General features: G+C 54.6%; 6 protein-coding genes across 6 annotated transcripts; all 6 read right to left on the bottom strand.

The window, feature by feature from the left end:
• Positions 1-592: 592 nt before the first annotated feature.
• PFLUO_LOCUS961 (uncharacterized protein) lies at positions 593-5,060 on the bottom strand (the record flags this gene model as incomplete). The annotated part of the gene is made up of 8 exons (XM_073787471.1): positions 593-1,221; positions 1,685-3,001; positions 3,060-3,735; positions 3,791-3,925; positions 3,978-4,356; positions 4,415-4,717; positions 4,782-4,858; positions 4,926-5,060. The coding sequence occupies 8 exons, from the start codon at positions 5,058-5,060 to the stop codon at positions 593-595; spliced, it is 3,651 nt and encodes a 1,216-aa protein (XP_073635056.1).
• Positions 5,061-5,973: 913 nt separating this feature from the next.
• PFLUO_LOCUS962 (tRNA (cytosine-5-)-methyltransferase ncl1) lies at positions 5,974-8,820 on the bottom strand (the record flags this gene model as incomplete). Its single annotated transcript, XM_073787472.1, has 4 exons — positions 5,974-6,301; positions 6,354-8,474; positions 8,556-8,740; positions 8,797-8,820. 4 exons carry the CDS (start codon positions 8,818-8,820, stop codon positions 5,974-5,976), a joined length of 2,658 nt encoding a protein of 885 aa, XP_073635057.1.
• Positions 8,821-10,646: 1,826 nt separating this feature from the next.
• PFLUO_LOCUS963 (Mitochondrial-processing peptidase subunit beta) lies at positions 10,647-12,308 on the bottom strand (the record flags this gene model as incomplete). Its single annotated transcript, XM_073787473.1, has 5 exons — positions 10,647-11,037; positions 11,097-11,791; positions 11,847-11,924; positions 11,978-12,103; positions 12,159-12,308. The coding sequence occupies 5 exons, from the start codon at positions 12,306-12,308 to the stop codon at positions 10,647-10,649; spliced, it is 1,440 nt and encodes a 479-aa protein (XP_073635058.1).
• Positions 12,309-12,513: 205 nt separating this feature from the next.
• Positions 12,514-13,482, bottom strand: PFLUO_LOCUS964 (uncharacterized protein; the record flags this gene model as incomplete). Its single annotated transcript, XM_073787475.1, has 1 exon — positions 12,514-13,482. The coding sequence occupies one exon, from the start codon at positions 13,480-13,482 to the stop codon at positions 12,514-12,516; it is 969 nt and encodes a 322-aa protein (XP_073635059.1).
• A 522-nt stretch (positions 13,483-14,004) lies between these two features.
• On the bottom strand, positions 14,005-15,169 carry PFLUO_LOCUS965 (Small subunit processome complex component; the record flags this gene model as incomplete). The annotated part of the gene is made up of 3 exons (XM_073787476.1): positions 14,005-14,715; positions 14,784-14,941; positions 15,097-15,169. 3 exons carry the CDS (start codon positions 15,167-15,169, stop codon positions 14,005-14,007), a joined length of 942 nt encoding a protein of 313 aa, XP_073635060.1.
• Positions 15,170-15,505: 336 nt separating this feature from the next.
• On the bottom strand, positions 15,506-16,324 carry PFLUO_LOCUS966 (uncharacterized protein; the record flags this gene model as incomplete). The annotated part of the gene is made up of 2 exons (XM_073787477.1): positions 15,506-16,003; positions 16,061-16,324. The coding sequence occupies 2 exons, from the start codon at positions 16,322-16,324 to the stop codon at positions 15,506-15,508; spliced, it is 762 nt and encodes a 253-aa protein (XP_073635061.1).
• Positions 16,325-17,967: the final 1,643 nt, after the last annotated feature.

Here is a 17,967-nt window from a genome sequence, read left to right on the forward strand (position 1 = left end):
GGCTTCTTGGCTTCTTCATAGATATTCCTATGCGTGTGTGTGATTGCACTGTAAGATAGGATGGATGGGCTGGGATGTCGCTGTGGAAAATCTAGAGCCGGTGCTGGGTTGGGGTTTGGGTTTGGCTTTTGGGCCCATGGCGTTCATTTTTTTGGTGTTGCTTGGAATGGTGGTTTATCGGTGTCTTTTTATTGCTATTCTCTTTTCTTTGGTGGTCTGGTGTGCTTATACTTAATATACATACGGGACTCAATCATTGCATTTCTGTGTAGTTGATACTTTCACACCGGTTGAAAATCCCTAGATTGATCGTGGCAACTAAGAGTTATCATGCATGGTCTCAATGACTACCCATGGCATCTTACTGAAAGAAAGCCTATCTTGAATGGCTTGCATATCATATATAGTTCTAGTAATTCAAATGAAGAAGATAAAACAAAATTGTACCTCAGAAGAGTCATATCATAACAAGACCCAGATAACTCATAATCATCACGCATAGCATAGCAAAGCAGAACAGAGTATAAAAGCACAAAATGGGTATCAGTAAACTCCGATCCTAGACAAAAACACACCACGACATACAAAACAATCACCGGTATCGACTAGCATACGAGCCCCCACCCCCATACTCGCGCGGATCAACACTGCGATAAGCACCCCTCCCACTCGTACCGCGCTGGTGCCTCCTCGGCACCGTGGACACCGACGAAACGGCGGAGGATTCCTCCTCAACAACCTCCACGAGATCACTCTCCTCTGTAGCCGTCGTAGCAGTGACGGACTCCTCGACCACGATGCGATCCGAGTCCCGCTCGCGCCGGTATCGCGACGACGTCGGCCGGCGAGGATCGCGCTCCTCGACCACCTCGACGACTTCGCTGCGGCGCCGACGGCTGGAGGGACGGCTCGAGGATAGCGTCCCGTGCCGGCTGCGGAAAACGATCTCCTCGTCGACGACTGAGCCGCCGCCTCGCGCGAAGCCGCCGGGGTTCAGGGCGATAATGACCAGGTACAGGAGGAGGACGAAGCCGCCCACGCTGCCGAGGACGATTCCGGCGACGGTGCCGGGGGAGGTGCTCGAGTTTTGTTGGCCGTAGGTGCTCGGGATCGAGATCGTGGTGTACTGGCGTTGATTGGCGCTTGAAGAGGGGGAGGCGAGGAGCTCCTCGCGTTTGAAAGCGAGGGCGAGCGCCGCGGCTTGGTCGGAGGATAGGTCCCCTGCTGGGGGGATTATGGAATCCATTTTGCTTTTTCTTTTTTTGGTTGGAGAGAAGAAGGTGGTTTTGGGCTTGGTAGAAGTGAGGCCGACGGTTGCCTGGGGAACTTCGGCTGATGGAGATTGGGCGGAACTGCGGAGATGGCGATGCGTTGGTGGGAGGTGGGAGGTGGATTTAGCAGTCGGTCGAGAATGAAAATGAAAATAAAGGACAGCGGTCGTGACTCGAGAAGGGCATGGTAGTTAAACAACAGACAAGATGAGACAAGGGAGAAGCAAAGAGGGAATCAAGTGCAAGGAGAGGCTGGGCTGATCGGCGCTAGTAGTAGTTCCTGATTATCGATAAACAAACAAGCCCTAGAGGAGTATACGGGGGGAAGCACACCACACTTCGTTTTGATTCACAACTACCGCCACTAGCTATTATTTACACCGATCAACGATAGGTAGATAATTAATATGCACCCGCTCGCTTCGCCCACTTCGGCTGCTCCACCGACTGCACCTCGCCCATGCCCGTCAGCACCGGCGTGGTGTGCACCAGCTCGAAACTATCCAGTTGCGCACCGTGTGACTCCTGCGCCCACAGCGTCAAGGCCACCCAGTTGGTGCCACGGTAGTTGATAATGCCCTCGGGAACGGGGTAGCTCGTCTGGGGCCCGATGTTGTTCACATACTTGCCAAACTGGTACCCGTTGACAAACAGCTGGGCGCGATACGCCGACGTCGAGCTGGAGTTGCCGAAGTTGAAGTACAGAGGAATGTCATAACCCGACGGCAGATCAAGATCGAAACTAGCACTGTAGAAGCGGATGCCAGGCTCCGACAGACCTTCCAGGGGACTGCCGGAGTCCCAGTGCTGAGATGGCGGCTGGGGCTGGTGGAAGCCCTGGCGCTCGGCGTACATCCCGCCCTCGTTCAGCGGGCCACGCACCTGGTCGCGGTAGTTCTCACCACCGAGGTTGCCGGTCATCTTCCAAGTGATGGCGCTGGCCGGGCGGCCGGAGAGGACGTATTCCAGGATTCCACGGGGGTCTTTCATCCCGTCCTGGCCGACAGTTCCGCTCTCGTCCAGACCCATGTTATCGACGACCACTGTGATCACGTAGGTCTTGCCGGCTTGGAGCTTGGGCAGCGAGTATGTGGAATTGTAGTCCTGGTAGGCGCTCGTTCCAGCCCACGAGCCGAGATAGGTCCCGGTCAGCCAGACAGAATGGCCGTATGCCAACCCGCCCTCCGTGTGCACCGAGAAGCTGTCCTCCTCGCCGGTGGCAACGAAGTGGCCGCGGTAGACTAGCGTGCCTGTGTTGAAGCCGTAGTCGCACGAGTAGAGCGATGTCGGCGTCTTGAGCGGGTTGACGCTGTTTCTGGTGAAGGGCTGGTTGGCACCCGGCCAGTTCGAGTCGTCGTACGAGTTTTGGATCTCGGGGAGTGAGTCAATGGACTTCCAGTCGAGGTCCTTGAGGGCCGGGATCTTGACCTTAGGTGCCGAGTACTCGACACAGGTAGACCAGATGCCGTTCTTGTCAACCTTGACGTGAGCCTTTTCACCATTGATCACCAGGTTCTTGGCCTTGGATGGAGCACCAATCACTTCAATAGGAGTAGTCTTGTTGAAGTCCGCAGTGATATGGAGATCACTGCCTTGCAGGTATGCCTTTCGCACGAGATAGCCGGCCTTGACGATGATCGACGAGGCAGTGGTCTCCTTGGAGCTGTAACCGGGGGTCGCACCTTGAGCAGGGAGCTCGGGAACCCAGTAGTTGAAGGCGGAGTTTCGATCTAGTTAAGACGTTAGTTGTGAATTATAAAATCTCGCATAGCCTTGCAAGAGACTTACCAAGGAGGAAGATCTTCAGATCGCCCACCTGGACAATTTGACGAGTGGGCGAAACATCCCATCCAATTATGACGGCTTTGCCACTTTGCTTGGACGCAATCTTGGACTCAGTGCCCTCAAGGACGGACATCTTCCCATCCACAGCAACCTCCAACTCATGATGCTCATCAGCACCACCGTACAGAACGAGAACCTTGTGGTCCGCGAACTGCTTCCAGGTGAAGACTTCAGCCGTAGAGTAGATGATGTTCGTGCCGGCCACATTGTAGTCAACTACGTGAATCTTCGAGTCGCGGCCGTGGAGGCTAAGGTTGCTGTCACCGAGTTGCGGAATGGTCACCTCGCCAGCGCTTGTAGGAACCTTGAGCTTGTACTGGTTGGACGACTCGCTGGAATAGTCGGTGTGTCTAATCACGAAAAACGACGTATCCGAGCCGTTGCTGCCAATCAGAGGCGTCACCGTCAAAGCGGCATTGTTCGTGTACGTGGTCGTGGTCAGGTTCCGGGGTTCCGTCAAAAGGTATGCCGGAGACACTTTCATGAAGTTTGCAATCAGCTTGAGCTCGCTGTACTTCTCCCGGGTGATGTTGCGCGACTCGGAAATCGCGGCGCCGTAGTCGTAGGACGAATAGCCACCTGGATGGCCCAGGTTGCCCCAGTTGGAACCACCAAAGATCTGCAGAAGTTAGAAGCTGACCATGGACAAGTGAAAAAGCGGGCTGTCTCCATACCATGTACAGGTTCATGATAGCAACGCGGAAACTGAAGTTGTTCTTGTAGAACACTCTCTCAAACGCGCCGTTCAGAAGCTCGGAGCAGGCGAAGAATCCTTCACCTCCCCATGGATCAAACGAGCCACCTTGGAACTATACCACCATTAGACAAGCTTACTTCCAAAAACAAAAGGACATGACATACCTCATCGATAGAATACGGGGTCGAGGGGCTCTGCTCCATGTGCAGGGTGTAGTAGTCCGTGGGAAGGGCACCAGAGGGCCAGGTGTTGGGGTTCGCACAATCGAAGCCAAGGGGATAGCTATCATGGCCGTAGATATCGACCGCACCAACGCCGGTGCCCGGGGCCTCGTGGCCGTCGGGGCTGGCATCGTTACTGATGAGGGGCACGACGATACCAGCATTGCGAGCCTGGTCCTCAACATACTGCATGTATTCTCCATTAGGGAAATCAACACCGCAGCAGTAGCCGGTGTACTCGTTTTCGGGCTGGTAAAGGATGACGGGACCGCCATTGGTAATCTGCGCTTTGGCAATTGTGGAAGCGACGTTGGCGACATAGCTAAAACCACAAGTAAGCAGCTGCAGACAACTGGACTGCGAGCATGGAACAAACATACTTGTTGGTGGCATTCAGATACCCCGGCTGGTCAGTCCGCAGAGTGGCATTCACGCGCTGAAGCCATCCCGGGAACCCACCACCCGAAGCTTCGGCGTTGATGTACGGGCCCGGGCGAGCCAGGAGATAAATACCGGCCTCCTTGGCCGCTTCGAAGAAGGGCTCCAAATCCAACACGCCCTCGGCGCGGTAATGGCCCGGTTTACCTTCCAGCAGAGCCCAGTGGGTATAGAACGAAACGCAGTTGAAGCCCAGAGCCTTGACCTTCTGGAAGATATCAATCCACAAGGACGGAACGGGGAGTCTGCGGAGGATTCATGTCAAAAAAAACCATTGCGCCCCAATTGCAGTCACGAGGCAACTCATACCGGAATGGATGAACTTCACCGCTGAAGATCATGATTCTCTCGCCATTGACAAACAGCGAGTTCGCGTCCCAAGTCACCTACACACATACAACCGCTGTGTCAGTATAGTTCCGACATGCCGCAAGGGACGCGGCCGAAACGTACGTGTTTCTGCAACAGGGCCCTCTTCGCCGGGTCCGAATGCTCTCGGATCGTAAAGCCATTGACATTGTGGCTCAGGGCAGCACCCGCTGCCTGAGCCGCCAGACAGGCAACAGCCCACGCAGACGAGAGCTTCATGTTTTTCTTTGTTTTCCTCGAAAAACGATAAACAAGGGATCGTCGGGGAGGGGAGAAGAATGAGGAACGGACCCCTACAACTAATTTATAGATAGATCCGGAGGGAATAAGCAATACGGGGGTGGCGGCCCAGCTCCTGCACAATAAATTCACTTCATAATCTCATCATCGACAGGGGCATGGGGCGGGGGGCGCGTCTCTGCTGCGCACCACCAGTCGCTAGGGGCCGATGATGTAGTAAAGTCGCAGAGGATGTGGACCTGCGCCAGCTCACTCGGGGCAATTACACTGAAGATCCCCCGGCGTCGAGGCTGTCTGAGAGCGGGGAGCCCACCGCGATTTTTCCACTTATTGCACCTCGTGCACGGTTGCCAGTGTCTGGCCTGAGCGTCGGTGGTTGTTCGACCGGGTTCAGGCTGCTCAGCCCTGGCAATCCTTGTCAGGCGCCCAATTGCTAGAGTTCACTAAAATGGCTGTGCAATAGCGTCCCTCTCCAATCATGCCCAGCTACTCTAACCATGTCCGTGGACGTGCCCTATGCTGAAAATAATCAAGACGAAACCCGGGCATCAATCATTCTCCTGCGGGGTCAATGGCCCGATCAAAATCGGCAAACAAACTTCATCAAACGCCGTGCAGGTGTTTGAATTTACCCGGTGCACTAGCTAGGTCATCCACTACAGAGCTCCATCCAATCCAATATGTATGCCGAGTAGGTCTCCCGACGATTCTCCGAGTGGATCGAAAGCAAGTGCATGCCGATCGCTCCACCTATGTTATGAAAGGAACGGAGAATCGGGGAATTTCCATGCAGAAGAAAGTAAGTGCTTTTTTTGTAACGTACATTGACCACCATCAGTCATCGTAAATAATTGTAAAAAGAAAACATCCGGGAAATCCAAGACTTCAATGGCTAGACCGTTGTGTTGAAACGATCCTCCTCGTCGCCTGCCTTCGACCACGTCTCTCGCGTGTCCACTTGCTCCTGCTCATCCTCGCCCAGCTGGACATTTTCATGCATCATCGCGACGGTCTCGGCTTCGGCCGGCTCGACAGTGGGAGTCTCAACCGCCGACGTGTCTGGGGTCGAGATGTTACCCGCATTGTGCTTCTTCAGCGTGGTGTTGATGAGTGGCGTGTCGTCGTTGAAAAGACGCAGCAGCATGGCCCGGCGCTCCTCTTTGGGCAACATGAGGTTCAACGAGTGCAGAGACCGCCACAGGGGCAGCACCATCCGCTCACTAGATCCAGATTAGTACGAATAGAATTGAGTGTCGAAAGTGAAAGACTTACCTGATGCCATCCTCGGCGTCGCTTGCTTCAATGCGCAGAATGCTGCATCCCATGGGAATATCCTTGACCTGCTCGCCGATCTCACCGAGAGCCCTCCAGCCGTCGTCGTCCACCTTGGGGAACATCTCCACAAGCAGCCGGTGCAGAGTAGGCTTCTTGGTCAGGGTGATGGTTCGGGCAGGCCCCAGCGAAGCCTCCATGATGCGCAGCCCATCTGTCTGGATGCGCCACCGGCACACATTCTCCCGCTGTGCGTCTTGCTTCACAAACATTTTCACACCGCAATGCACAAACTTCATGCCCTGGCGCTCATTGTGGGTAAGAATGTCGCGCGCCAAGGCACTGGTGTAGTAGACCGTCTTCGTCGGAATTCCTTGGGCGTTGCGGACCATAAAGCGGTCTCGGGGGAACCGCTCGGATAATTGATAGAACTCGTAGATGGGGAGAAGCACCTCATGGTTGGGGTCGAGATACTTGAACGGCTCCTCCTGCTGAGGGCCCCTCTTCTTCATGGGTTTCTCTGTCGATGCTGTCGCAGCGGTTGCAGTAGCAGTGGGCGTCGAGTCCCCAGGCGTATCAACGTGCTCAGTCTCGACTGTAAATGAGGGCCGATGAATGGGGCGATCTCCTATCAGAACCTCCGTGCCGTCGTCAAGCTTGGTTTTCTTAGCCGGGAGTTCATCTTCGAGGTTGTCGTCTCCCACCCGCTTCGCCGGGGCGACAGTAGTAGAATCGTCAAGGGTCGCAGAGTATGGGAGCTGGTGCGAGGACTCGGCGACGGTTGCGTTCTTCGAAGCTTCTTCCAGGGCTTCCTGGTCGGGAACAACAAGGTCATCCAGTGCGTCTAGCTTCTCCAGAGGCTCTCCATTTCCGTTTTTGTTCTTGTCAAGCTCAGCAGCGAGAGCCGCCACGGATGCCTTTGGGATGACATTGCTGTTCTCCGACTTGGCCTTGATCTCAGAGGTCTTCTCGAGAACCGTGATGAAGAATCCGCCGGTGTCCTGCATGTGAGGGTAGATACGGATGCACCGTTCGAGCGGCAGGTCAGCCGTCTCTCCTGTCGGTGGGAACATGCCCTCAGCGAGCCTTCCTAGGCCCTCAATGCCTTCCTTCTCTCTGTGCTCCTCAACCTCTTTCCAGTTGTTCCAAATACGACCCTCACGGTCAATCACCTTCCAATTCCGCAGGCCGGACGCCCTCTTCAGACCGGGCAGCTCCTGGCTGCAGTCGATGATTTTGACATTGGCTCCGCCGCCGCAGCGCTCAATTGCACTGGCAACCACAGCCTCGTTCTCGACGGGGTTCATACTACACGTAGAATAGACAACCCGACCGCCAACCTTGAGCATCTGCAGGGCGCGAACCAGAATCCGAGCCTGGGTGGCGTATAATCCCAGAGCGTTGGCGGGGTTCCACTCCTTCCAGACACTGATATTCTTCCGAGCAGTACCGTCCCCAGAGCAAGGAACATCAGCCAGAATGCGGTCAAACTTCAAGTACCTGTTCTTCGGCTTGCTGCCATCCTCCGAAGGCAGCTGCGGCAGCTTGATGGACGGATACATCGTAGCGTCGTGGTTCGTGACAATCAGATTCGCCGAGCTCAGCCGCTTCAACTGGTGGATCAGCATGTGAGCCCGCTTGTTGTCACTGTCGTTGGCGATCAACAGTCCCGTGCTGCGGCCGTCATCATTCAGTCCTTCCGGGCCCAAGGGCTCCGGACCCGCATTGCCGCTCTCCAACTGCTCCCGGACCTGCAAGATAGAATCCTCCTCACCGGCATGAATCATTTCCATAAGCTGCGCGGACTTGCTTCCTGGCGCAGCGCACATGTCCAACACCGTCATCCCGGGCCGCACATCGATGAGCAGCGGAGGAATCATACTGACAACCTCCTGGCGACTGATGTTCCCGACATCCGTCTCTGCGACAAGGAACTTCTGGAAAGCGGAGAAGGGAGCGAACCGTCGTACCACATTCTTCGGGGTGGTCATCGACCACGCGAGCTGATCCGGATACCATGAGACCGGGCGCGGTGGCTCGACGAACTCGCCCTCGTACTGGATCGATGTGATCTTGGGAATATAGAAATCCTTCAGACGCTGCTGGACGGCAAGCGCATGTCTGTAATCGTTGCAATCTCAATTAGCTTCATTGTCTGGAAAACAATCATTCACGAGCGAAGGCGTGGTAAAAGAGACATACCCTCGCGAGCCCGTAAAGCGGAAGCTGTTAGGGAGATCTCTTCGCATGGTAGTCCAGAATTCCTCCCGCTCCTCCTCCGGAATAATACCCGGCTCATTGTAGTAGCGCTCGAGCTTCTCGTTGCTCTTGGGAATATCTTGGTAGGCCGAGGGCTTGCGCACCGCGCCGCCACCACGGCCACTGCCCTGTGAGAAAGATGGTCAGTATTCATTGGTAAGTGGTTAATCATTCCGCGTCTCACTTTTTTACCGCCTCGTTTGCCCATGATGACCAAAGTTGACGACTGTTGCAGTTGTGTTGCGCAGACAAAATTATCAAACCGATCGGAGCTGGTTCGGCCCGTGCTTAGATAATCGTTGTCTAATCGGGCTAAGCGGCTTAGAGACGCAGTATAAGATGGCAGACGATTATTCTACCCAACATCAACACCAAATCTCACAATGCAACTACAATAACACCCACAAAGTGAAAACTGACATTATTCTGCCGCTATATCAGAAATACCGGGATTGATTCACCATGCCCGCATCTGACATCTCCTTCACAAGCCTGGGCCTGGTGGTCCTCGACGAGATCCGAGTCGCAGGTCAACCCCCTTTAACAAACGTAGTCGGGGGCTCTGGAGCCTACGGTCAGTTTTCAATTTTGTTGTATCATGGCACACACCTCCACTGACATAGGAGCCAACCGCATCCTACTCATGTAGCCACACTCGGAGCTCGATTATTTCTCCCCCTTCCACAGAGCCGCTCAATAGGCTGGCCGATCCATATTGGAAATGACTTTCCAGGCTCAGCGCAAGAAGGCCTGGAGAGCTGGGGCACGACTTTGATTATAGAGAAAGAAACGGATAAGCCATCAACTCGGGGGCTACTTGAGTACAAAGATACTACATTTGGTCGTATGATTCACCATTACTTCGAGTCTTGATTTATTTCTCTCTTGCTGCCAATGAATCCTTACTAACTAATTAACCCTCTAGCCAAGGATTTCAAGTACACCACACCCGTCCTCACATTTGAAGACAACAGCATAGCGAGCACGGCACTTCTGGGTTCAAAAGTGTTTCACTATCTCCACACTCCGCACGATATCAAGTCTCGCATCGAGAGGCTTCTTGCTCTTCGTCAAAAGGCAGGTATTATGAACCGCCCTTTGATAATCTGGGAACCTGCGTCCCCGTCCTGCCAACCCGAGAACCTACAAACATGTCTAGAAGCCGCAGCCTTGGTCGACGTGTTTTCTCCAAATCACCTAGAATTAGCTGCTTTCTTTGGAGAATCACTGTCACCATCAGTCCCACCAGCTTCGGGGAAACATTCAGAAAAAGATCAAACTAAAACGAAAATCGAGGAATTGGCATTGAAATTCTTGGAGAGCGGTGTTGGTCCGTCCGGAAACGGGCTTGTGCTTATCAGAGCTGGAGAGCATGGATGTCTACTTCGATCACGCTCTCTTCCTTCTCCGGTGTGGATTCCCCCATTCTATGACTCCGACTCCGACTCCAAGCCGCGAAAGCAGCATGCGAAAGTAGTGGATCCAACTGGAGCCGGGAATGCCTTCCTGGGTGCATTTGCGGTGGGCTATCTCCAGACGGGTGGAAGCGTTGTTGAAGCTGCGTGTTATGGTGCTGTGGGTGCATCTTTTGCGTTGGAGCAGGTGGGTATGCCGGAGAGGACTGAGGGAGGAGGGGAAGAGCTGTGGAACGGGGTTGCTGTGTTATCGAGGTTGGCGGAGTACATGTCTAGAATTAAGATAGATCTCAGATGGGCACAAGGGAAATGAAACTACGGTCCTAAAATGGAAGATGAAATCGTATCAACAAAGGAAAAAATCAAATTTCCAGCACGAGAACTAACTCGACAAAAGAAACAGTCTGCTGTCCCTCCTTTCGAGGAACAGAACAGACAATATAAAGCTCTACTGTGGCAAAACCAATTAACTGCTATTTCACACAGGTTGGGATCTAACAACAATCTCCAAGGGCAATGATTGATAATACATTCAAACACACACAAAAACCTCTAACCACCTCTGTGGCGGCAAGCAGTCCAGTCAGTCATCTTTCACGCGCGCACGACAAGAATCAAATTACGACAGCATGCGGGTCATGTCGTTGCGGATGCGCTGGTAGTCGAGGACACCCTCGATGCTACCGACGGCGCTGATGGCGACGTCCTGATCCCACAGCTTGCGGCTGGCGAATTCCATGACGTCCTTCTCGGAGATCTGGCCGACGGTGCGCTCGATGTCCTCGGGGCTGAGGCGGCGGCCAGTGGTGATGATCTGGCGGCCGATGTCCTCGGCAACGGCGGTGGTGCCGTCCAGAGACAGGAGGATGGAGGCCTTGAGCTGGGCCTTGGCGCGCTCGACCTCGGCGGAGGTGACGCTGGTGCAGAGGCGGGACCACTCGCGGAGGGTGAAGTGGACCAGGTCGTCCAGCTGGCTAAAGTTCTCCGAGACCAGGTAGATACCCCAGAGACTGTTGGTTACAATATTAGCCGCAAATTCACAAAGTTCGAGATGGCAAATGAAACTTACCCAGTGTCGCTATAGCTGGTGGAAAAGCTCATGAAGCTGTTGGCAAGGTTGTGGTTGTTGACGTGGGCGCTGAGCTTGCTGCCAAGGAAAGGCGACTGGCCCATGGCACGGTCCCAGTTGCCGACGATAGCCTGGGTGACCAGGGCAGTGAAGTAGTCATCATCCTTCCAGCTGACACCCTCGACGGCCAGAGCGATGTGAGCGGAGCCGACGGTGTCATCCCGCAGACGGACCTCGGAGCCGATGAACTCGGGGGTGCGCTTCTGCTCGGCAGTGAGAGCCTGGGCCGCGGAGGTCGGGGGCTTGCTGGGGAGAGCGCCGAAGTGCTGCTCAGCCAGACGCACAAGCTGCTCGTGCGGGATGCCACCGGAACCGACCAGGACCATGCGGTCGGCAGTGTAATTGGTCTTGATGTAATCGGTCAGGTTGTCCCGGGAGATGGTCTGGATGTTCTCCTTGGGGCCGAGGATGGTGCGGCCCAGGGGCTGGTTCTGGAACGCGGTGGCGTGCAGGTGGTCGAAGACAACCTCCTCAAGCTGCTTGTCAACCTCCTCCTGCTCGCGCAGGATCACGTCGCGCTCCCGCTCGATGGCGGCGGGCTCCAGCTTGGAGTTCTGGAGGATGTCGGCGAGGATGTCAACGGCCTTGGGGACGTCGGCGTTAAAGGACTTGGCGTAGTAGACGGTGTTTTCACGCTGCGGGTGCAATTAGTAGTGAAGAGGGAGGCTGTATTGGGTATTCCGGCCATACCGAGGTGTAGGCGTTGAGGTGAGCGCCCATGTTCTCGATCTCGAGTTCCAATTGGTGCTGCGACCGCTTGTTGGTGCCCTATAAGACAAGTCAGATAGTCTATTCGCGTTGGGAGGTCCGTAGGATCCGACCTTGAAGGCAAGGTGCTCGAGGAAGTGCGCAGTGCCGTTGGTCTTGTCGGTCTCTGCCCGGCTACCGGCGTCGATCCACACGCCGACGGTGGAGGTCTGGGCCCATGGGGAGTGCTCAGTGGCGATCTAAACTGTGTTAGCGAGACGGCCATGCCATTGAGATGGTTTGCGGGGGGCGCACGGTGAAACCGTTGGAGAGGGTGGTCGACTGGGTGGTGGACGGCAACGCAACGGGCGACGCAAAGCCTCGCTTGACGGGCTGGATGGACTTCAGAGCCGCACGGCTCCGCAGAGCCTGGTTCAGGTTGAAAGCGAGGCGGCGGGAAGCCATTGTGTAGGAGATGGCGGGAGGGAGAGGGTGGGAGGGTAGGGAGAGATGGAAAGAGCGATCGATTAATGGGGTGAGTTGAAGTTCGGAAGGCAAATTGTTCGCAGCCAATCATGTGACCCGCATTATGCTGTCTTTCCGATTACTTCCTACTCTCTGCTTTCCACCCGGTCAAGTACTCAAACAATTTATTCATATGATACCCCTACTATACAAACCCGCTGGCAAACTGCTGGATATTCTCCAGCATCCCAATATCCGCCGCAAACCCTAGCTGGAACGCCCGCGCCGTGTCAAACTGCGGCGTCCACGACTGCACGATCTTATCCGTCGCCGCATCATACTTCTCCTCGACGAGGGCCCGTCTCTCCGGACCGCCCACCGCCTCCAACGCATCCAGCATCTCCTGCACACTAACCTTCAAGCCTGGGAGATTAACAGACCGCGACTCCCCAAACGCCCCCTTTGGCACATCCCGCGCATGGAGCAAGTTCTTGACAATCGTATACGGGGAGCAGATCCACATCTCCGTCTCCTTAGCGACGGGGAGGATAGCCTTCTTGCCATGGAAGGGCTCGCGGATGATATCACTCGCGAAACTGCTCGCCGCCTGGGTAGGCTTGCCGGCTCGCACGGTGACGGTAGGAAGGCGCACGCAGCGGCCGTCGAGGAATCCGCGGCGCGAGTAGTCATTCAGTAGGGTCTCAATGATCAGTTTCTGGGATCCGTAGGACGACGACGGCACGGGCGCAAAGTTGGTCTCATTGATGAGGAAGCCTGGCGGTGCGGGCCCGTAGACGGCCAGCGACGAGGTGAAGACGACCTTCACGCCGGGCATGGTGGCGCGCAGTCGGTCGAGGATGTACCGCGTTGCGTCGAGGTTGACCCGCATGCCGAGCTCGAAATTCTCCTCTGCGCCGCTTGACATGATCCCGTGCAGGATGTAGACGGCCTCGTAGGGGTGCGAGGCGCTGATCAGCTCGTCGACCTCTTTCGGGGTGGTTAGGTCGGCCCGCACGCGCCTCAAACGGCCTACGTGCTGCGTCGCTGACTCTGGAATGCCTGGCTCGACGACATCGGTGATGGTTACGGTGGTCGAGGCTGGGGTGTTGGCCAGAAGGGCAGAGGCCAGTTCCTGACCGACGTAGCCGCCGGCGCCGGTGATGAGAATAGACATGTTGGTGTGAGGGAGGGTGTGGAAGTAGTATACGAAACTAACCACCGGAGGGATGAACGATCCCACGCCTTATATAGTTACTTCGTCCTTGCGGGGTTGACCGAGAGGTCCAATACCCCCCCCACGCTTTCTCTCCATCATTTCGTACCCACCGATCCCGAGTTGGGAGTCGTGGTCGGTGCGAAATCCGATACCCGACTGGCTCGGGAGGTGGGTGATGGAGGACACGGCGCAAGTCCGAGGGTTCAACACAGATGTGGGACTACAATATTTTTTTAACTCAACTTACTTCTGAAGAAGTAACGAACAGCAGGTACGGTCTCTCATATTCTAAACGGCGTAGACGACAGACACATTCCAGCGTGCACATTTCAATCAGAACAGAGACCTAAATTTTTGCGACGAACCAACAGAGAAGAAAAAAAAAAGTACATGGGCAAGAAACCTGTCGGACAGAAAACACTGGACGCCGAGAGTAGAAAGCATAAAATGAAATAGACATGAGAAACAGCCAACCCAGATTTATGCAGACCGCTTGTAAAGACCGGCGACGATACAGTGATCACGCTCGAACGGTTCCAGCGTCAGCTGCTCCTTGGGCTTGATCTTCTCCTCACGCATCTTCTGGACCTCACGGGCGAAGACAACCTCGGGCTTGGCCGTGGAGTCGATACAGTTAGCCTTGATGGAGACGATGACGCCGCCCTCGGCCTTGAGGAACATGTGGGCGTTCAGGCCCACGATACGGGCCTGGTCGGGCTGGGCCACATCGGCGAAGATGACATCGACCATGGGCACGAGCATGCGGTAGCGGAGCGGGTGACGGGCATCCTCGACGATGGGGATGACGTTGGTGCGGTGCGTCGCCATGCCAATCAGATCACGGCCGGATCGGTGGGAGAACTCGACCGCGTAGACGTTACCAGTCGGGCCAACAATATCGGCGACGTGGCTGACAGAGGTACCCGAGGCAGCACCCAGGTATAGCACCTTCGCGCCGGGCTTCATGTAAATATCGTCCAATCCACCCAGGATACCAGCCGCGAGCTTGCTGCGGAACGGGTTCCACACGCGGTATTCCACCTTGGTGACAGCACCGTCCTCAGCGGCGGGCGACTCGACCGAGATGCGCTTCTCGCCGTACACGGCCTCGCCGGGGGTCAGGTTCTTGGAGACGAGCAGATCCTCCTTACCACCACGGGCGACGAACACACCAGCGTGACGGTGGGGCTCCTATTCAACGGAATGTGTGGTTAGCGATTGCTTTTCTTTCCCTTGTCGTTCGAATGTCCAGCACTTACAATGACAACCTTCGCACCACCCCGAGCACCACTCGCGCCGCCACGGCCTCCACGAGGAGCACCACGACCGCCACGGCCACCACGGCCAGGGGGGCCACCACGACCACCACCACGGCCACCGCCGCGACCACCAAAGCCACCTCGGTCTCCGAAGCCACCTGAGAAGAGAAAAAAAAAACCAACGATCAGCACACCAATCCACTTCAATTGTATTCGCAGACAAGGCATCGCATGGTCATGGAACCAGTAATGTTCACCAGTGACAAATGCCGATGCGTCGAACTGCTGCAGAAATCGACTGGGTAAAACAAACCTCGACCACCACGGCTTCCACCACGACCGCCCCGTCCAGGGGGGCCACCACGGCCTCTAGGAGTAAAAGCCATTACTGTTGTGTATGAAGAATAACGTCTGTCGAAGGAGCTGGGTCACGCAGCTGGGAGGGTTGAATGGGCTGCGAGCTCTGTCTGGAGTGTCGGCGTCGTTGCGGCGGCCGAGATTTTTTTTGCTTCGAAAATCAGAAAAGCGCTAGCCTGACTGGGTTAGTGTTTTTTGGGTTTCTGCTGTTCGTGCTGAGTCAGAATGGTCACCTGACTGGTTCGAGCCCTTGCCTTTTACGGAGAAGCAGAAAAGAAAGAAAGGAAGAAATTCGTAAGTTATTCAGATACTACGAACTAACGGTAGCCTCCCCTTCTGTACAAAAAACACACAAAAAAGACAGACTAAGATGATCCAAAGAAGTAGTAGTTGGCCGAGTACTGCATGGTGAATGCAGACGGCATGCCCTTGCACGTCGCGGGCGGGTTCCCGCCAGCGGTATTGACCCGGTAGACACTCTTGTAGTTGCCCACCGTACCCGTGGTCGTAGAGAGATAGAGCCACACAACGGCGCCATACTCGCCCTTGAACGCATCCGAGGGCGCATCGATCGAATCCTGCTTCTTGGTCATGGCAACGCCGTACTGCTTGCTGGTGGTGGTGTCGAGGTTGAACTCCGGGGTGGTGGAGTCGTAGAAGAAGTGGTGGCCCATCAGGTCGATGTTGGCCGGTGGGAGAGCGGTGTATTCAAAATCCGGCAGCGGGATGTTGTAGGCGATGTTGGGCAGCATCTCCATCAGGTCGGGGAAGTTGGCGGCGATGCAGGTGGCGTTGTACAGATTGGCGAGGGCGCCGATGGACACAGGGATGGTGTTTTCGGTGGAGTCTGCACAGGTGTAGTTCTGGGAAGCGCGACTGTTAGTGAATGACTTTTCGAGGCTGTGGAGTAAATAACATACCTGTGTGCCTCGTCCAAGCGCAACGTACATTGGCGAGACGCCAGTGGGACCCGGGAGGCCGGAGGCATAGGAAGGCAGTGTGATGGAGGATGGGTTGCAACCCATGGATGGCTTGGATTGATACTTGGCATTATTGATGTGCTCGCTCACTTTGCTGTAGAATTCGGCCAGGTTCTCCGAGTAATTGTAGATATCGTCGAAGAAGCGGGTCGGCTGAGCCAGAGAGACTGCCGCGAAGCAGACGAGGAGAGATGGCAGACGCATGGTGGTGACTTTTGGACGAGAATATGTTCAATGGGTAAAGCAAAGGAGGGGAAAGAGGTATTATGTTCTTTAGCTTAAGGCTGCCCAGCAGATCCAAGAAAGAACGAAGTGAAAGTGAACGGCGGATGAAGAAGAGATGGACATCGCAATCGGAGCTGGGAATGGCGGGTACATATAGAGATGCGATCCTTCAGTCCAATCTCCAAGATCGAACTCGAAACATCTATAAACAGAGTGCTGGCGGCTGCAGGGTGCTAGCAGGGATGGGGTCTGGGCACAGCATCCTGATTCGTCCATCGCCGGCGGCTACTGCAGTCGCACCAGGCCAAACGGCGACGTGATTGGCGCCCGATCAATATAGCAACGCGCTAAGCCAAACAGCGAGTCCTGAGAGGGCGTTTCGCACAGGGATTGCCAGGGGGATATTCTCCGGACTATTAATAAATCTGACTGCTCGACCATGTGGATTCGCCGGTGGATTCGGCGGTTAGCTGGTGGTAACCAAAGGGGTGGCGTGCCGAACTCCTGATCCTATCAGGGATCGCGCAAATTGATCAAAATAGATCTCCTTCGCTGATTACCTGACAGCTTTGGTTGCAGCTACCCTGGTCCTTTCGCTGGTCTGGCTATTATTGCGGGGCGGGCAGACCCATTGGATTCGTTCTTCCCCATTCGGCCTCTCCTTACAATCCATGGCGCATCGCTCACTTCTGGCGCAAAGTCCTTGGCGCATACTGGTTATTCTCACTAGGCAGCAGCCGTTTGCTAACTATATCGATCTATATCCGGCCGACATTGGTGAGGAGAAAGTCTACCCGAGGAGGCGCCGATATGCCACAGATCTATCTCTGGGGACGCCAACATACCACACAATCTTACAATCGTGGCAGACATTCAAAATGCCGCGGCTTTTTTATATATCGGTTAGTGTGGTATTTTCGATTGTGTGTTGATGCGCTTTATTGGTTAATTGTGTGGTGCGTGCTGTTTGTTAAGCAGGGAGGGGTACTTTGGGTGAAATATATATTACTCGCCCACCCTGTAGATTCCTCAACCACACAAACAGAATTACTCAATTATCTAGTATCTAACCAACTAGAGATGCAAGTAGCTTTATTGATTGATTATTAAAGTCAATAATAGCTCAATACTCGATAGCCTCCACAAATCCTCACTTAACCTTTCCAACCCTCGATATCTACACATCTTTCATCCTTTATTCAATAATGCGTTTTAAGCATTTACTAGACCTGTTCAGAGAATATAGTTATTGCAATGGCTGTCCATGACATATCCCGGCGTTACATGGAATAGAAGACGTGTGAGCCCAACGATCTACACACGCAAAATAGGTTGGTCACTTTAATTTCGAATTTTACAGTCATCCCGATAAATTAATTTATCTAGGACCTATCCAATAGGTTGTTCCACTTGTTGATCATGACATACGCCGGCGTCACATCAAACACGAGACGTTTGAGCTTTGAGCTAGACATGCAAATCCATCCAGTTATCTGCTAGAAGAAGTAAATGCAAGAACTACAGATATACAACACACCTGACCTGATGACTAGAGTGCATGCAGCAGGGTCATCCCAATCGAAATGGAGCGGACAACGATGCCGAGTAAGACATCCAACCAA

This window comes from Penicillium psychrofluorescens (genome assembly GCF_964197705.1).
Source record: "Penicillium psychrofluorescens genome assembly, chromosome: 1".
NCBI classification, from domain to species: Eukaryota; Fungi; Ascomycota; class Eurotiomycetes; order Eurotiales; family Aspergillaceae; genus Penicillium; species Penicillium psychrofluorescens.